Source organism: Pseudochaenichthys georgianus, chromosome 7, assembly GCF_902827115.2.
Source record: "Pseudochaenichthys georgianus chromosome 7, fPseGeo1.2, whole genome shotgun sequence".
Taxonomy (NCBI): domain Eukaryota; kingdom Metazoa; phylum Chordata; class Actinopteri; order Perciformes; family Channichthyidae; genus Pseudochaenichthys; species Pseudochaenichthys georgianus.
The window spans coordinates 40,609,890-40,625,132 of record NC_047509.1 but is presented as its reverse complement, the minus strand read 5'-3'; the positions used below and the strand labels follow the sequence as shown (position 1 = coordinate 40,625,132).

The window sequence follows — 15,243 nt, the reverse complement described above, 5'->3', positions numbered from 1 at the left end:
CACCATCGGAATCAGCTGGGATTAGACCTTTCTGAATCCTGACAGGATGGTGTCGGTCGTCATTGAAGCCCATGCTGTGTCGAGTCATCCCACAACATCTTCGAAAGTTACGTGACGCATCCTCCCGGTTGCCGTGACTTTTTTCTTCTTAGGTGGTACAGCAGTTTTCAGTTGTCACGATTGTATACAGTGCCATCTATTGGCCGTAGTTTGAACACAATCAGACAAAATATAATATAAGTCGCTTTGGAGTATAAGTCGCAGGACCAACCAGACAGCTAAAAAAAACGCGACTTATGTAGTAGTAGTAGTAGTAGAACCTTTATTTATCCAGGAAAATCAATTAAGAACAAATTCTTATTTACAATGATGACCTGACAGGAGGCAAAGGCTTCCTGAGGGGATGGGGTTTGGGAGGAAATAAAAAGACACACTCCGGGCACTACAGAACCCAGGAGACAACACAAACACATAGAGCAAAGATGACAGGCATAGCAGTTGAACATATAAAAACTCTCAAACAATATTGCTGTGGTTCAATCAGTCATTAAAATCAGCATCAGGCAAAGCAGCTACATGTGTGCACCAGGGTGTCTATAATAGTGACATTGAAGGTGCGGGGGGAGACAAAGGTTTTAATTTTTAATGTTTTTTGAACGGTATTCCAGCTATCTGCCGCTGCAAACTGAAAGGCGGAGCGGCCAAAGGATACATGGGCTTTAGGGATCTTTAGCAGGATGCTTGTAGCTGACCGGGTGTTGTGCGTTGGGGGTGTGCGGAGTTGCAGTAATTGTGTGAGGTAGAAGGGAGTGAGGCAGTGGATGTTGCATCTGGTCTCAAGAGAGGGCCAGTTAGCCAGAGAGTACAGGTCACAGTGGTGTGTCCTGTAGGGGGCATTGGTGGCGAAGCAGATGGCGGAGTGATACAGAACGTCTAAATGATCGAGAGCTCCTTTACACGCCGAGCGGTAGATGGTATCACCGTAGTCGAACAGAGGAAGGACAGTCATCTGGACCAGAGAGAGATTAGCAGATGAAGTGAATGAGGAGCGATTCCTGTATAGAAAGCTGAGTCTAGCTTTAACCTTGGTCTGAATTTTGGAGAGATGTTCTTTGAATGACAGATTACTGTCAATCCAAAATCCAAGGTATTTATAAGATTTAACTATTTCGAGGTCCCGGCCATCGGCGGTCACAATAGTGCCAGTTTGGGAGGCACCACTGCGGCCAAACCACATGATCTTGGTTTTAGTGGTGTTCAGGACCAGGCCAAGGGCAGAGAGATGTGACTGGATTCTCTGAAAACTATCCTGAAGAGTTGTCAGGACAGTATCCGGGGAAGGGCCAGCAGTGTACAGAATCGTCTCATCAGCATATAGGTGGATAGAGGAGTTGCCCACTGATTTCTCCATGTCATTTATATATATTGAGAATAGGATGGGTGCTAGAATAGAGCCTTGTGGTACTCCCTTAGAGATGGATAGGGGCTGTGTCATCAGATTTTCAGATTTTACACACTGGGTGCGCATGGACAGGTAGTTTTCAAACCAGGCTATCGATTGGTTAGTGACACCAATGCTTCTAAGCTTTCCCAGAAGCAGTTGGTGATCTACAGTGTCGAAGGCTTTGGCAAGATCGATGAAAATGGCAGCACAGTATTGTCTGGAGTCAAGGGCATTGATGATATCATTTAGGACTTATACTCCAGACAGTACGGTAACCGCCTGAATTGATGACTATTAGTCGATTAGACTAGACGGCAGCCCTAGATAGCATAGAAGTTGGAACCTGATACTGAAAAGTATGGTTACCTCGCTTTTTCACACAAGGTAGAGTGGTTAACAATAAGAATAGTTATTCTCGAAGATTCCCCATAGTTGAAGTAATGCGCCTCTGTTATAAGGCCTCTGATACATTTCTTCACATCTCATTTATCTGAGGATTTACTCTAAAGTGCCTCGCAGCTAAGTACATGAGCTTTTTAAAAGCCAAACCATTATAATGGCTACTGCATTGGCATTATATGAGCCAAACCTTTCTAAGTGCTACATACAGGAGGTAGAAGGGTTTTTATTCTTGCTATTGTCCAAGGTGCAGTTGAAACAGGATGGTTTTGAAAATGCACTGGAATATCTGTAGACTTATGCTGTCTCGTAATTATCAGAGCCTGTTGCATTCACAGCATGATAGGCCAGTACCAATGTCTTGAAGAAGATTCAGGCAGTTACTGGCAACCAGTGAAGGGAGCGGAGGGGCGGTGTCGTAGTGTTTGAGAACTAGGGAAGGTTGAAAACCAGTCATTATTAAAGTCCACAAGATGGCCAGGGACAGCCCTGGGGCCAATATAACCTGACCCCTCCATCAAATGTGTTGTGATGAAGAGATCAGGACTTCTTCCTGTGATTCTGAGAGACAGAGAACTACATTTTATGTGGACTGTGTATCAGTGAAATAGGAGGGGACCTCGGCCGAGTACTTTTGTAGACTTATCGTATCATCTTATTAAAAAACTTGACGAGAAGCTTCATGGATTCTTTTCAGCTACTCCAACCTTAAATTATAGAAATGCAACATTAGTAAAGTGTAAATTATCTCAAATTAAACTCACTGTTTACAATGCTGCTAGTGCTAAACCGGAAGAACAAGGACATAAGCGTTTAAACCGGAAGTGGGGAAAGGGGCGGGGCTACATACGTTCAATTAGAAGACATAGGTATGTCATGTTACTAGGGGGATAGGATAAAGGAAAAATGTATCAGAGATATGAAGTTGGGTTACAGAGAGGTTAGACTTAGAGGAGATTAGAGATAGAGATGGAGGTTTTTACTAATGTTATGAGTAGGTGGGGATGGAGACCATGAGAGAATAATTAGAAGTAATGGTCAAATGATTCTCCTGTCTGAATATTAATGTCACTGAGATGTACAACTCCAGTGCTAGTTTCAGCGATGTTAGCTACAAGGGCGTCCAATAATTCCCCCAGAGGACTGGAAGAGGCTGCAGCAAATGACTTAGAGATAAGAGTCTGTGTCCACACAGAATATTGGGCACACTACAGGAGAAAGTGAGGCTGCTCTGAAATACATAGAAGAGAAAATGGGTCAAATGTTAAACTGTATGATAATATAAATAGAACATATAGAACTATAGTTCTATATGTTCTATTTATATTATCATACAGTTTACCATTGCCTCATTGGCAAGCCCTCCTCCCTCAATAATTACCGCCCCATCTCCAACCTCCCTTTCATATAAAAAAAACTCGAACGCATCATCGCCAAACAACTCCACAGCACAGAAACTGCACTCATCAAAGTCCTCAGTAGACGCGTTCACACTGCGGTACTTTTCCCACAAAGGTTCATGCGAACTTAGTTCATGCGAACTCTTTAGTTCGCATGAACTAAGTACAGATCGCATTCACACCAGAAAAAGTCCCCGGGGGTGGATTAGGCAAATGAAGCTGCTGAAGTCACTTCTTCTTCTTCTGCTTTGGGTTTATTGGCAGGCCGCAAACCACTTCACGGCGAGTACAGTGGTGGCGGTATGCACCTTAAAGTTGCAATCCGCCAAAAACCGAGAGAAGAAGAACCAAGATAAGAACAACAACACACACTTCCGACCGCAGACCTCAAACATGATGGAGTTGACTGATGTTGTGGTTTTTGTGCTCGTGTTATACAGCGTTGTAACTGAGTTATTTAAGCCACAAAAGCAGATCTACACCACCTCAATTGAAATAGCAACGCTGCTTCGGAAGCGAAGACGGTTAAGAAGCGATAGCAAAAGGATTGGACGACGGAATGCACGCTCTCTGGCCTTGTTTGACCGTAGGGCGGCTGAGGATGATGAGCGTTATCACGCCATAAGAACAGCAATGGTAAGTTATCAGTAAATCATAATACTATCTAATGTAGGATTTGTGGAGTTATGTGGGTCATTCCAGAATTGTAGGACATTTCATGTCCCCCATATAAAAAATCTTGGTGACCAACTTGCAAGTCAAATATAACATTTGAAATAGGGATTTTATTTACTTTTTTTGGTATTATTCTATTGATATATGTCTCTTGTAATGGTAAAATCAATTTGTTAAATCATAAACATATTTTAAATAACAGTAATTTTGCACAGAAGGTGTGTCCCTCAACATGCGTTTACAATCTTTTCAGTCTTAAAAGAGTGTGGCACTCTGACCCACTCCACCCTGTTACTGATATTTTCAGAATAAAGCATATTAATTTCAAAGTTATCTTTCTTGCATTAGATATCCAAGTTTGTCCTTGCCTTGAAAGTAGCATTACATGCTACATCTAGGAATAATTCCTGAGGTTAAAGCTCAAATTAGCATTGATTTTCAACCCTGTTGCTTTCAACCCTGTTACTATAATTAGAGTAACCGGGGTAATTCTTCATTGGAAAATATACATTTGATGCCTAGCTGGGCAAATCACTTTTTTTGATGGTTTATTATCTGTTTTTCCTAAATACATAACCATTTTTTATCAAATTTTAAAGTTTCATTTTTCAAAAATGTTGGTGTCTAAATTGTCCTCCAATTCTGGAATGACCCATGTTGAGCTAATTTGTGCCTTTGTATGTGTTCCAGATATGCGAATACTACGGTGCGCGCCGTATCCCACGCTCTCTCTGGGTGAACAATAGAACCTCGGCCTGGTGGGAGACGGTGGTGCCAACGTACACCGATGAGCAGTGGATTAAAGATTTCCGAATGTCCAAGCAGTCTTTTCAATACCTCTGTTCTCGCCTGGGAGCAACGTTGGGGAGAAGCGACACAAACTTCCGGGAGTGTGTACCTGTATGTAAAAAAATCGCCATAGCACTGTGGAAACTTGCGACCAACTCTGAGTACAGGACCAGCTCTCATTTGTTTGGAGTCGGCAGATCTACGGTGTGTTGCTGTGTGCACGAGTTCTGCTCCTCTGTTGTGACGCTACTCCTTCCTGAGTTTATGCCATGGCCGAACTCTGAGAAGTTAAAGGAGATGGCGTTATTTTTTGAGCGCAGATGGGGTGTGCCACAGTGTGTAGGTGCAGTAGATGGATCACACATCCCCATTCTGAGACCAGAGGAACACCACAACGAGTATTTCAACCGCAAAGGCTGGCACTCGCTCGTCCTGCAGGGTGTTGTGGATGGCAAGGGCCTCTTTTGGAGTGTTTTTGTTGGCTTACCAGGTAGCATGCATGATAGCAGAGTGTTAGGCTTGTCATCACTGGGTAGTTTTGTGGATAGGGGTGGTCTACTTCCTCATGTGACAAGGGATATTGGTGGACATGATGTGGGTTACTATATCCTTGGTGACTCAGCCTACCCCCTGCAAAGATGGCTGATGAAACCATTCCAAGATAATGGAAGGCTCACACCCGAGCAACATGTGTACAACTTCAAGACAAGCCGAGCACGAGTGGTGGTGGAGAACGCTTTTGGCAGACTGAAGGGCAGATGGAGGTGCTTGATGAAGCGAAACGACTGCAAGATTGACAAGATAAAAATCCAGGTGGCAGCATGTTGCATACTATATAACCTTTGTGAGAGTAATGGCGATGAGTACAGGGCCGAATGGACTGCCTTACCGGCGACCCAGCTTGATGGGCCAGCGCCAGCCATTGGCGAGGCTGGGGGGCAGCCTCCCCAAGACACGCACACAGCCCTTATGAGGCATCTCAACAGTGTTGACATTTTTTAATTGACAATAAAACTGATATTTCTACAGTGCTTTTGGTTCTCTTTTATTTACCAGTCAAGACAGACACAATTACAATAGTGCAGACACACTAGTTATACGGGTACTTTACAACTATGTAAATGTATTTATATAGTGTCCTATAGGATATTAACCCTTGTATTTTCATTATTTATCTCAATGATATGATAAATTATTTGTGTGTATGCATAAGACTAAGAGAAATAAGCAAGATACAGGATCTGTTTAATCGCTTTAATCCCCATCTCTGCCCCTGAAAACACACGATTAGTTAGTGAAGCAAATTACAGAAACATTGCACACTTATTCACAAGTCAAAACGTTTTCACAGTGGACGAGAATAGCTAGCCAGCTAGCTGTTATTAGCCTGCTCGGGGTCGGCAGGCTAACAGTGTTAGCCAGTTCAGCCTAGCATGGCCAGCTCGATCTACTGAGCAAATAAAGTTACATAGAACACTGAATCCGCCATTTCAGCGGCCTCCCACACCAGCGCGCCCGAATCGATTGTCGACGCTGTGCCGGAGAATGAGGGCCTGTGGCCGAGCAGAGCATCTAATATATCGTACCATTTGCTCGTCCTCCGGTCGTTACCACTTTTATTATTGTGGTCCTTTATTTTTTTGTAGTCCTGCCTGAGCTTCTTTATTTTGTCCCTACATGAGTTAGCGCTGTGGAAGATTCCCAGGTCGCGTAACTTCAGTGAACAACGGTCGTACAACTTGGCATTGGAAACTGCCTTTAGCAGAAGCCGCTGGGTCGCGTCCTCGGAATAAATCGACAGAAGCGCCGACACATCCTCATCACTCCACCGCTCCGATGACTTCTTTGCAATAACTGCTGCCATAACTGCTTTCAAAAACAGTACTCTCTCCGTTGGTGCGCTGGGCAATAATGCGAGGAAATAAAAATGGCATTCTCAGAGTTTCACGGGGCGTGGTTTGCAATCCGCCCAGCCAATCAGAAATATAGCTCTTTTCTCAAAAAAGAGCCGCTCGAAAGTCCCTGCTCTCTAGCAGGGACTTTCGAGGGGATTAAAAGGTTCGCATGAACTACTTTTAGTACCGGCTCTTTTTGGTGTGAACGCGAGCATGAACTAAGTTCGCATGAACTAAGTTCGCATGAACCTTTGTGGGAAAAGTACCGCAGTGTGAACGCGGCTAATAGCCGCGTTCTATGAAGGTAGATATGGTGCAAAATGCAAAAATCCACTAAAGAGCTAAAGAGTTCTCATGAACTAAGTTCTCATGCACCTTTGTGGGGAAAGTACTGCGGTGTGATTGCGCCTATTGACCTCCTCACCTCTGCTGACACCGGTTCCCTCAATATCCTCATCCTCCTTGACCTGAGTGCAGCTTTCGATACCGTGAGCCACAACATCTTGCTAACCTGACTCAAGGACATCAGTATTGAAGGTACTGAACTCAGGTGGCTCCAGTCCTACCTCTCCAACCGATCATCTCCCTCCCCAACCACTCCTCTGCCACAGGCCCAGTCACCCAAGGCGTTCCCCAAGGATCAGTACTCGGCCCCCTCCTCTTCATCATCTACATCCTCCCCTTTGGTCAGATACTCCGCCACTTCAACCTGGACTTCCACTGCTATGCCGATGACACCCAGATCTACCTCAGCTATGGCATCAGCTCACCCTCCCTCAAAAGTCTCCAATTGGTTCAAAATGCAGCCGCCCGACTCCTCACACACACCAGATCATGGCACCACATCACCCCAGTCCTCAAAGAACTTCACTGGCTTCCCGTTTTACAGCACATCGACTACAAAATACTGGTCCTCACTTACAAAGCCCTCAACCATCTCAATTAAGAGATTATCTTTGAATACTTCATATGCAGAAAATATTTCAAACATTACAGTCGCATGTTCATGGCAAGAGTCTGAAAGTCCTTGAAACACCTGCGTCCTTGAGACTGCGGACCCTGCCGTCTGGTAATACAGAAAAACACAGTTAGTTGTAAATTAAAACAAATCATTGTGTTATGTGAGAAAGAAGGACTCATGTGAAAGACACCTGAATAAGCAAATCACAACTAAATTACATTACATTACATTGCATTTAGCTGACGCTTTTATCCAAAGCGACTTACAATAAGTACATTCGACCAGGAAGACACAACCTTGAAGAAAACAGAATCATATAAGTACATCAGGTTTCATAGAGCCAAGCATTTCAAGTGCTACTCAACTGGCTATAGATAAGCCAGTCCTTTATTAGTATACAAGTGCTCTGTTAGCAGTTTTTTGTAGTAAAGAGATGAGTTTTCAGTCTGCGCCGGAAGATGTGCAGGCTTTCTGCTGTCCTGATGTCAATGGGGAGCTCATTCCACCATTTTGGAGCCAGGATAGCAAACCCACGTGTTTTTGCTGATGGGAACTTGGGTCCCCCTCGCAGCGAGGGTGCAGTGAGTCGTTTGGCTGATGCAGAGCGGAGTGCACGTATTGGGGTGTACAGTTTAACCATGTCCTGGATGTAGGAAGGGCCAGATCCATTCGCAGCATGGTATGCAAGTACCAGTGTCTTGACGTGGACATTAAATTACAGCAAAAATATAATATTAAAATGTCCAATACACAAACCCACACCCTATGTTGTTTTTGCTGCTCTACTACTTCAAATGAAAATATCCAAGTTATCACTGCTGGTATTAAAAATCGGTAAAAATCGGAAATATTTGTCTGCATCTGTGCATCAGAAATACATTTATGAATTATTTTTAAAAGGGGGCGTTTTTTTTCATATACAAGGATAAACAACTGTTTTTGAGTGCATTGACAATTTTTGGGGAAAGATATGAATTCAAACATATAAAACATTTGTAGCTACCTTGGCAATACTCAGTGTGTTGTGCAAAGTTGTGAGTCGTGTATTGTGCTTGTTGTGCAGATCTTTGGGATGGATTTGTTGATGGGGAACGCTACTCTGTGGCCCCTCCTGCTGGCCTTCCCTGTGCTCCCCGCCCTGCTGCAGTGTGTCCTGCTGCCCCTCTGCCCAGAGAGCCCCCGTTACCTCCTCATCAACTGCAAGGAAGAGAGCAAAGCCCGCAGCAGTAAGACACACACACACACATTTTACAAAACACAGGGTTATAAACAACATCACTTTGAAATGTAGAGAAACTGAAGGTCACCTTATGCATTGTTAAATGTTGCCAGAAATAGTACAGTGTTTATCACATATAGTATCACAAAGCTTTATATCGCAGCTTTCTCAGCAAAACTATCAAACACAACATTAAGGATCCCAATACCCAATAGAAGGAAAGTTAGTGTTCCCCAAAACAAATATGAAACAGAAAACAGTCATTGGTGGTCCATATTATTCAGAAGAATTCCAAAGTACATTTCAAAATTCTGCAAAAATATCTTCTCTGTATCGTAAAGTATAATTGAACTGTGTATGTGGGTATGTACAATTATTTTTATTGTTTTGGTTTGGCTTGATTAGGGTCAAAATAGGTTTATTTTAATTGTTTCACTTTATATTGAATTGTGAATTGCATGAAATGATGAACAGTTTATTTGTATGTTATGTATGTGTGACTGTGTGAGTGAGTATCTCAGGTGACAACTGCCAATACTCTCGCTAGTGCTAATGCAGATCTTAATAGAGAATAAGAATACAAAAATAAGTACACATAAAGCTATTAGTTCCTTTAGTGACAGTTCCTGTAGGTAAGTTTAGTATGAAGGTAGATATAGTGCAAAATGCGAGAGCGTGTAAAACCCGATGTGAGCACTTGTAGAAAAGAAATCTGAGCTTGTTACAGTTATACTTGTATAACATATCCACGTATCTGGGAACAACATTTGAAGTCACAGAAGAAAAAAAAAGGTTTTGTAGCTTGTAGAAAAAAAATGAATTTAGTGATGAAATGTTCACTTGCAGAATTTTTTTAATATTTTTAATATATTTTCCATTACAACTGCAACTTGGTTATTACAACCTCACAAATCAGTCATTACAACTTGACGAATCTGCTCGGTGGCAGTATAAATCGAATAATCTGCGGCCTTGACCTTTGCTACACTTCTTGCGATGAATGTGTCGCTAAAGTAATTTTCACCTGTAGATGTGGGGGGAGGGATGGGGTTTGGAGCAAAGGGGCGGAGCTATTAGAACGACGAGGCGCAAGCTCGGGTCAGTCACACAGCCATGTCAGGTCAAACCGGATGACTGCGGGGCCCCGCATGTTGCCTCTTTCACATCAACGCGGTTCCAGGGCCGGTTCGGAGCTTGTGCCTGATAAGCACCGTTTTTTCCGGTTCACGCCGCAGCGGAGGGCTCTTTTCCCCGAAAACCGGTTCTTACCAAGCTCGAAAAAAGTGTTGGTCTAGAGGCAAGAACCGCATACGTCATGCTTACGTCGGAGAGGGGCGAGATTAACCTGAACTAACAGTTTATGTAGAGTACGGCAAATACAATTTGAAACAAGCAGTAGCGCTGAGCAAAGTGACTAGAACTCAACCACACACTTGTAAAAAAAACACATTTTATAAAGTCAGGCAACACTAACCAGTAACTAGGCTTCGTGTGATTCTGTTTATTTGTACCTTACTTTGACCATTTGTTCGCTGTTATTGATCATTGTGGAGAGCAGGCAGGCGTTTTGTTTCGTATTATAGCAGCTATCAGATGGAATCAATACATGGGCTGCACAGGTTGTGATGTCCGACTATCACAAGTAGAATCATAATGAAAAATATGCCGGTAAAATGTGCCTGTAGAAAACGGCTTATGCCACAATTGGATAGCAACAAGTAGCCTAGTCAATATAGTCAGTTTAGCTTTGGTTGCTATGCTAACATCACCCATTTTATACCAGATAAACTTTCATAACAGCATTGTGATGCGAAACAGCGTCAATTCATACTGAAACACATTCACTTATGGGGAATTGGGGATATGTATCAGCTGCTTGTGTGACAGTCAGACAGTGAATACTTTACAGCGGCCGCTGCCGGAGCAAATGGGAGAATAAACTCCAGTGGACAAGCTGCACTGCAGCGGTCGGTAAATGCCGCTGTAAAACATTAATAAACAATTAACCACGGCAAAGTATAAGGTTGGAGAAGTAGTTATTTAATTTAATCTGGCTTCATATGATTCAAAGTAACACGATCATCGACCCGACGCAGTCTCCCATTATTGTTGTTGTGAGCGAAGCACGGAGCTAGAACGGGAGCTGCGTTGGTGTGAAGGGGCAACAGTAGTCACTTCTGTGTGACTAGGCACTTTCACAGCGGAGTACTTTTACTCGTACTTTTCCCGTTTGGTTCCGTTAGTGCCTGGAATTTTGCGTTCATACCAAAAAGAGAACTTAGTTCAGGGAACTTTTACCCCCATTTGTTAGTGCCTGCTAGAGAGGTGGGACTATCCTGGGGAGAAAAAAGTACCAATTTCTGATTGGCTGGGCGAATTGCAAACCACGCCCCGTAAAACTCTGAAACGTTTTTTGAAGCCGCCATTGTATTTGCTGGTATTAGCATTATTAGCATTAGCCCCGCGCACCAACGGAGAGAGAATAACTTATGGCAACACAAAAAAAAACATGGGAGCGGTGGAGTGATGAGGAGGTGTCGGCGTTCTGGCGATTTACTCGCAGACTCCCAGCAGCTTCTACTGAAGCCAGTCCCCAACTCCGGGGACTTCCGGCCGGGGACTTCGGGTGGCAGTATACGCCATGAAGTTGTTTGCAGCCTGCCAGTAAACCCAAAGCAGAAGAAGAGGAAGTGACGTCAGCGGCATAATTTGCGCAATCTTCCCTCAGGGAACTTATTCCGGTGTGAACGCGATCGGCTCTTAGTTCCATGGGGGTACTAAGTGCTGGGAACTAAGTACGGCAAAGTACTTGGTGTGAAAGCGGCTACCGACCCGAGCTTGCGCCTCGTCGTTCTGATAGCTCCGCCCCCTCCCTCCCCCCAAGGGTGTAACTTTGGTTTGAGAAGTGGGGGGGGGCACAAAACAGGGGGTCCTCCGCAATGAAACATTTTTCTCGATTTCATTCCATTTCCTGCCTTTCTACAAATATATTAGGGACTATGGTGTTAAAAAATTCAAGAAAAATGTGTAGTGTATATAATGAGGAGAAGATCTTTGTCTTTAAATTGAAGTTGAATGCATCAATCTGGTGCACTTTGAGAGCAAAATTAAGAGATTTGTGGATACAGCTCTCAACACTCATATGAAACAGAACTGTATATTTCAATACTCCAAAAACCATTAGAATATGCTCACAACCAATAACACATAATTGAAATACTCCTCTCTCCTCTCTTTATCTTACCTAGTCTGCATTTTATTTTTATTTATGCATATTTTACAAATCACTCCCCTTTTAAACTGTTATTTTTAATTATTTTGAACAAATATATTAAATAGATGGAAATATTTGTTTACATAGATGACCAAACCGTTTGAGACCCACTGAGATAACTTAGACTAAAGTTTACAATCTAATCACTCAGCGAGTCCTTTACATCACCTAAACTGACGTTATCTCAGCCTCTCAGTCTGACAGGAGAGGACTCTCCCTCTCCTTATTGTTGAAACAGCTTCTAATCTCCCTCCCCCAAGACCTCCATGAGTCTGAGTCCCTTACCCTGTTCCAGTCCCGCCTCAAAACCCACCTCTTCAACTCTCTATCCATAAGCCCCCCCCCCCTCTCAATTAACTTCCTCCTGACTGCTTTTCTGTTGTGTTTTGTTTCTTTTTGGCTTTGTCTTTGTTTTGTTTGTCTACCCTCCATCCCAAATGTAAAGCGTCTTTGGGTTCAGAAAAGCGCTATAGAAAATTAATATATTATTATTATTAATCTCTCTCTCTCACAAAATCACACACACAGACGCTCCTCCGTGACGATGACCGCTTGCGTTAACAAATAATAATAAACACAAATGGGATTTTGAAAAGTGGGGGGGACATGTTCCCCTGTCCCCAGTGGAAACTACGCCCATGCCTCCCCCACGTCTACAGGTGAAAATTACTTTAGCGACCCATTCATCGCAAGAAGTGTAGCAAAAGTCAAGGCCGCAGATTCATGAAGTTGTAATGACTGATTTGAGAGGTTGTAACAACCAAGTTGCAGTTGTAATGGAAAATATATTTAAAAAACATATGTTTTTCTGCAAGTGAACATTTCAGCACTAAGTTTTCTACAAGCTACAACACTTTTTCTTTTCTTCTGTGACTTCAAAGTTGGTTCACAGATACGTGGATATGTTATACAAGTGTAAATGTATGCACACAAGCTCAGAGTTTTTTCCTGCAAGTGCTCACATCAGGTTTCTTCTAAAGCACACACATTTTGCCAGGCACATCGGGCCCCCTCCCTCCCGGGCAGACGGACAGTTTTCTTGAACTACGTCCTGTTTTCCAGTCTTGGTGATGCTGCGGGGAACAGACGAGGTGAGCGAGGACATGCAGGAGATGAAGGAGGAGAGCCAGCAGATGATGAGGGAGAAGAAGGTGACCATCCCCGAGCTGTTCCGTTCCCCCCTGTATCGACAGCCCATCTTTGTTGCCATCATGATGCAGCTCTCACAGCAGCTGTCTGGAATCAACGCTGTAAGTCTGTCCCTGCGTCTCACTGTCAGCCGCTGGGCACTGCCAATGGCAATTCTCTAATCATGTCAAACCAGGAGGTTTCTTATCAAGCTCCACATTTGTGGAATCAGCTTCCAGTTTGTGTTCGGGCGGCAGACACCCTATCCGTTTTTAAGAGTGCGCTTAAGACCTTCCTTTTTGATAAAGCTTATAGTTAGGGCTGATTAGATTCAGCCCCTAGTTTTGCTGATATAGGCTTAGTTTGTCGGGGGACATCTTACTTCTTCCTTCTCTCTGTCTATACCCGTGTACACTCATGTTCCGATTAACCCAGCTTCCCCAAATGTCTTTCTTTTTGTGTCTATATACGCTGGGATCCGGAGTCATGGATGATCCTGCGGTCCTGTGTCCTGGATCGCGAGCGCTGGATCTTGAGTCGTGGCTGTGGTCCTGGATCATCGGTCCTGGATGGATATCCTCGTGGATTCATCTTCCTATTATACACACATGCATTTCCAAACATCTGGACTACCTATGTTGCAAATGTATTATCTTTTCAATTTACACACGGCATCTATTGCACGTCTGTCCGTCCTGGGAGAGGGATCCCTCCTCTGTTGCTCTCCCTGAGGTTTCTCCCATTTTTCTCTTTAAACTGGGTTTTCTTTGGAAGTTTTTCCTTGTACGATGTGAGGGTCTAAGGACAGAGGGTGTCGTATTGTCATACTGATATTCTGTACACACTGTGAAGACCACTGAGACAAATGTAACATTTGTGATATTGGGCTATATAAATAAACATTGATTGATTGATTGATTATATATTTCAGAGGTCCTGTGGAACATTTATCTTCCTCTCAAGGCAGATTAAGGCTTAATAATACATGTGCCTTAATCAATCAATCAATCAATCAATCAATCAATCAATCAGGCTTTAACTTGAACTTTTACAGCTTCACTGTCCTATCATCAAACATTCAACGGTTGCGTTCACACCGGATGCGATGTGTTTTTTTTGGCGCAGCGCCATAAAACGTACACTCATTAGCTTTTAACCAATCTCAGTGAACGGATTGTGACTGAAATGAATATTAAATTGCAATGCAAAGACGCGCATAGACGCAAATTCGCTCCAGCAGCGCAAATGACGCTAATGCCATGGCGTGATTGAGAAGACGTAAGAGCCGTGTCAAATTTGCGTGACGAGTGACGCATTTGCACGTTAGCCAGTCAGCGGTGAGGATCTCAGCCTGCCGTCACTGACGTTGAATCAGAAAACCAAAACATCAGCCGTTAGCTATTAGCAAACCACAGACTGTATATGGCATGGTGAATACAGTCGCTGCTTTATTTCTGTCTGTGTGACGTTGTTGTAAGTGTGGAGGAAGCAGCTACAGGTTCGTTTAGCCTGATCGATAAGATCTCCATACAGGAAACACGCATTCAAAAAGGATTTCTCCTGCCGTCTTGTGTACACACGCGTTCATAACTGGTATTTAAAACCGGTATCAGTATGTTGTTACTTCGGCATCATTTTGAATTGTGTAGTCGTGTATTAACAATTAAATCACGGTAAAATATGTTCATTTTCTTGTAGTTGGTATCTACCATAGTATCTACATGGAGATAAGCGATGCGAATATTTGCACCACTAGTCTGTCTGTCTGTCTGTCTGTCTGTCTGTCTGTCTGTCTGTCTGATGTGAAGTAACGCAAGATAAAAACACAAAACCATGTGTGTCTCCGAGCCGCAGCGGGGTCATTCTGCCTGTTGGTTCTGGGACGGATTCAGAGCGTTGAGCTAATTTCCATCTGTAGTCCCGTCACATACAACATATAACATGACATTTATATACATAGCAAAAATAAATACATGATATGCAGGAAGAGCATGAGCAGCATACAGCATTAACCACATGGCAGTAAAATGTAGCAGCTACGATATATATATAGTGCAAG

At 43.3% G+C, this 15,243-nt stretch overlaps 1 protein-coding gene across 1 annotated transcript in view; it reads left to right on the top strand.

Moving 5' to 3' along the window:
* LOC117448953 (solute carrier family 2, facilitated glucose transporter member 1-like) overlaps positions 1-15,243 on the top strand; it is a 56,550-nt gene that overhangs the window by 25,425 nt on the left and 15,882 nt on the right. The window contains exons 5-6 of the mRNA XM_034086242.1: positions 8,627-8,789; positions 13,119-13,306. Coding sequence (XP_033942133.1) covers positions 8,627-8,789; positions 13,119-13,306 — 351 coding nt within the window. The remainder of the gene's footprint in view (positions 1-8,626; positions 8,790-13,118; positions 13,307-15,243) is intronic.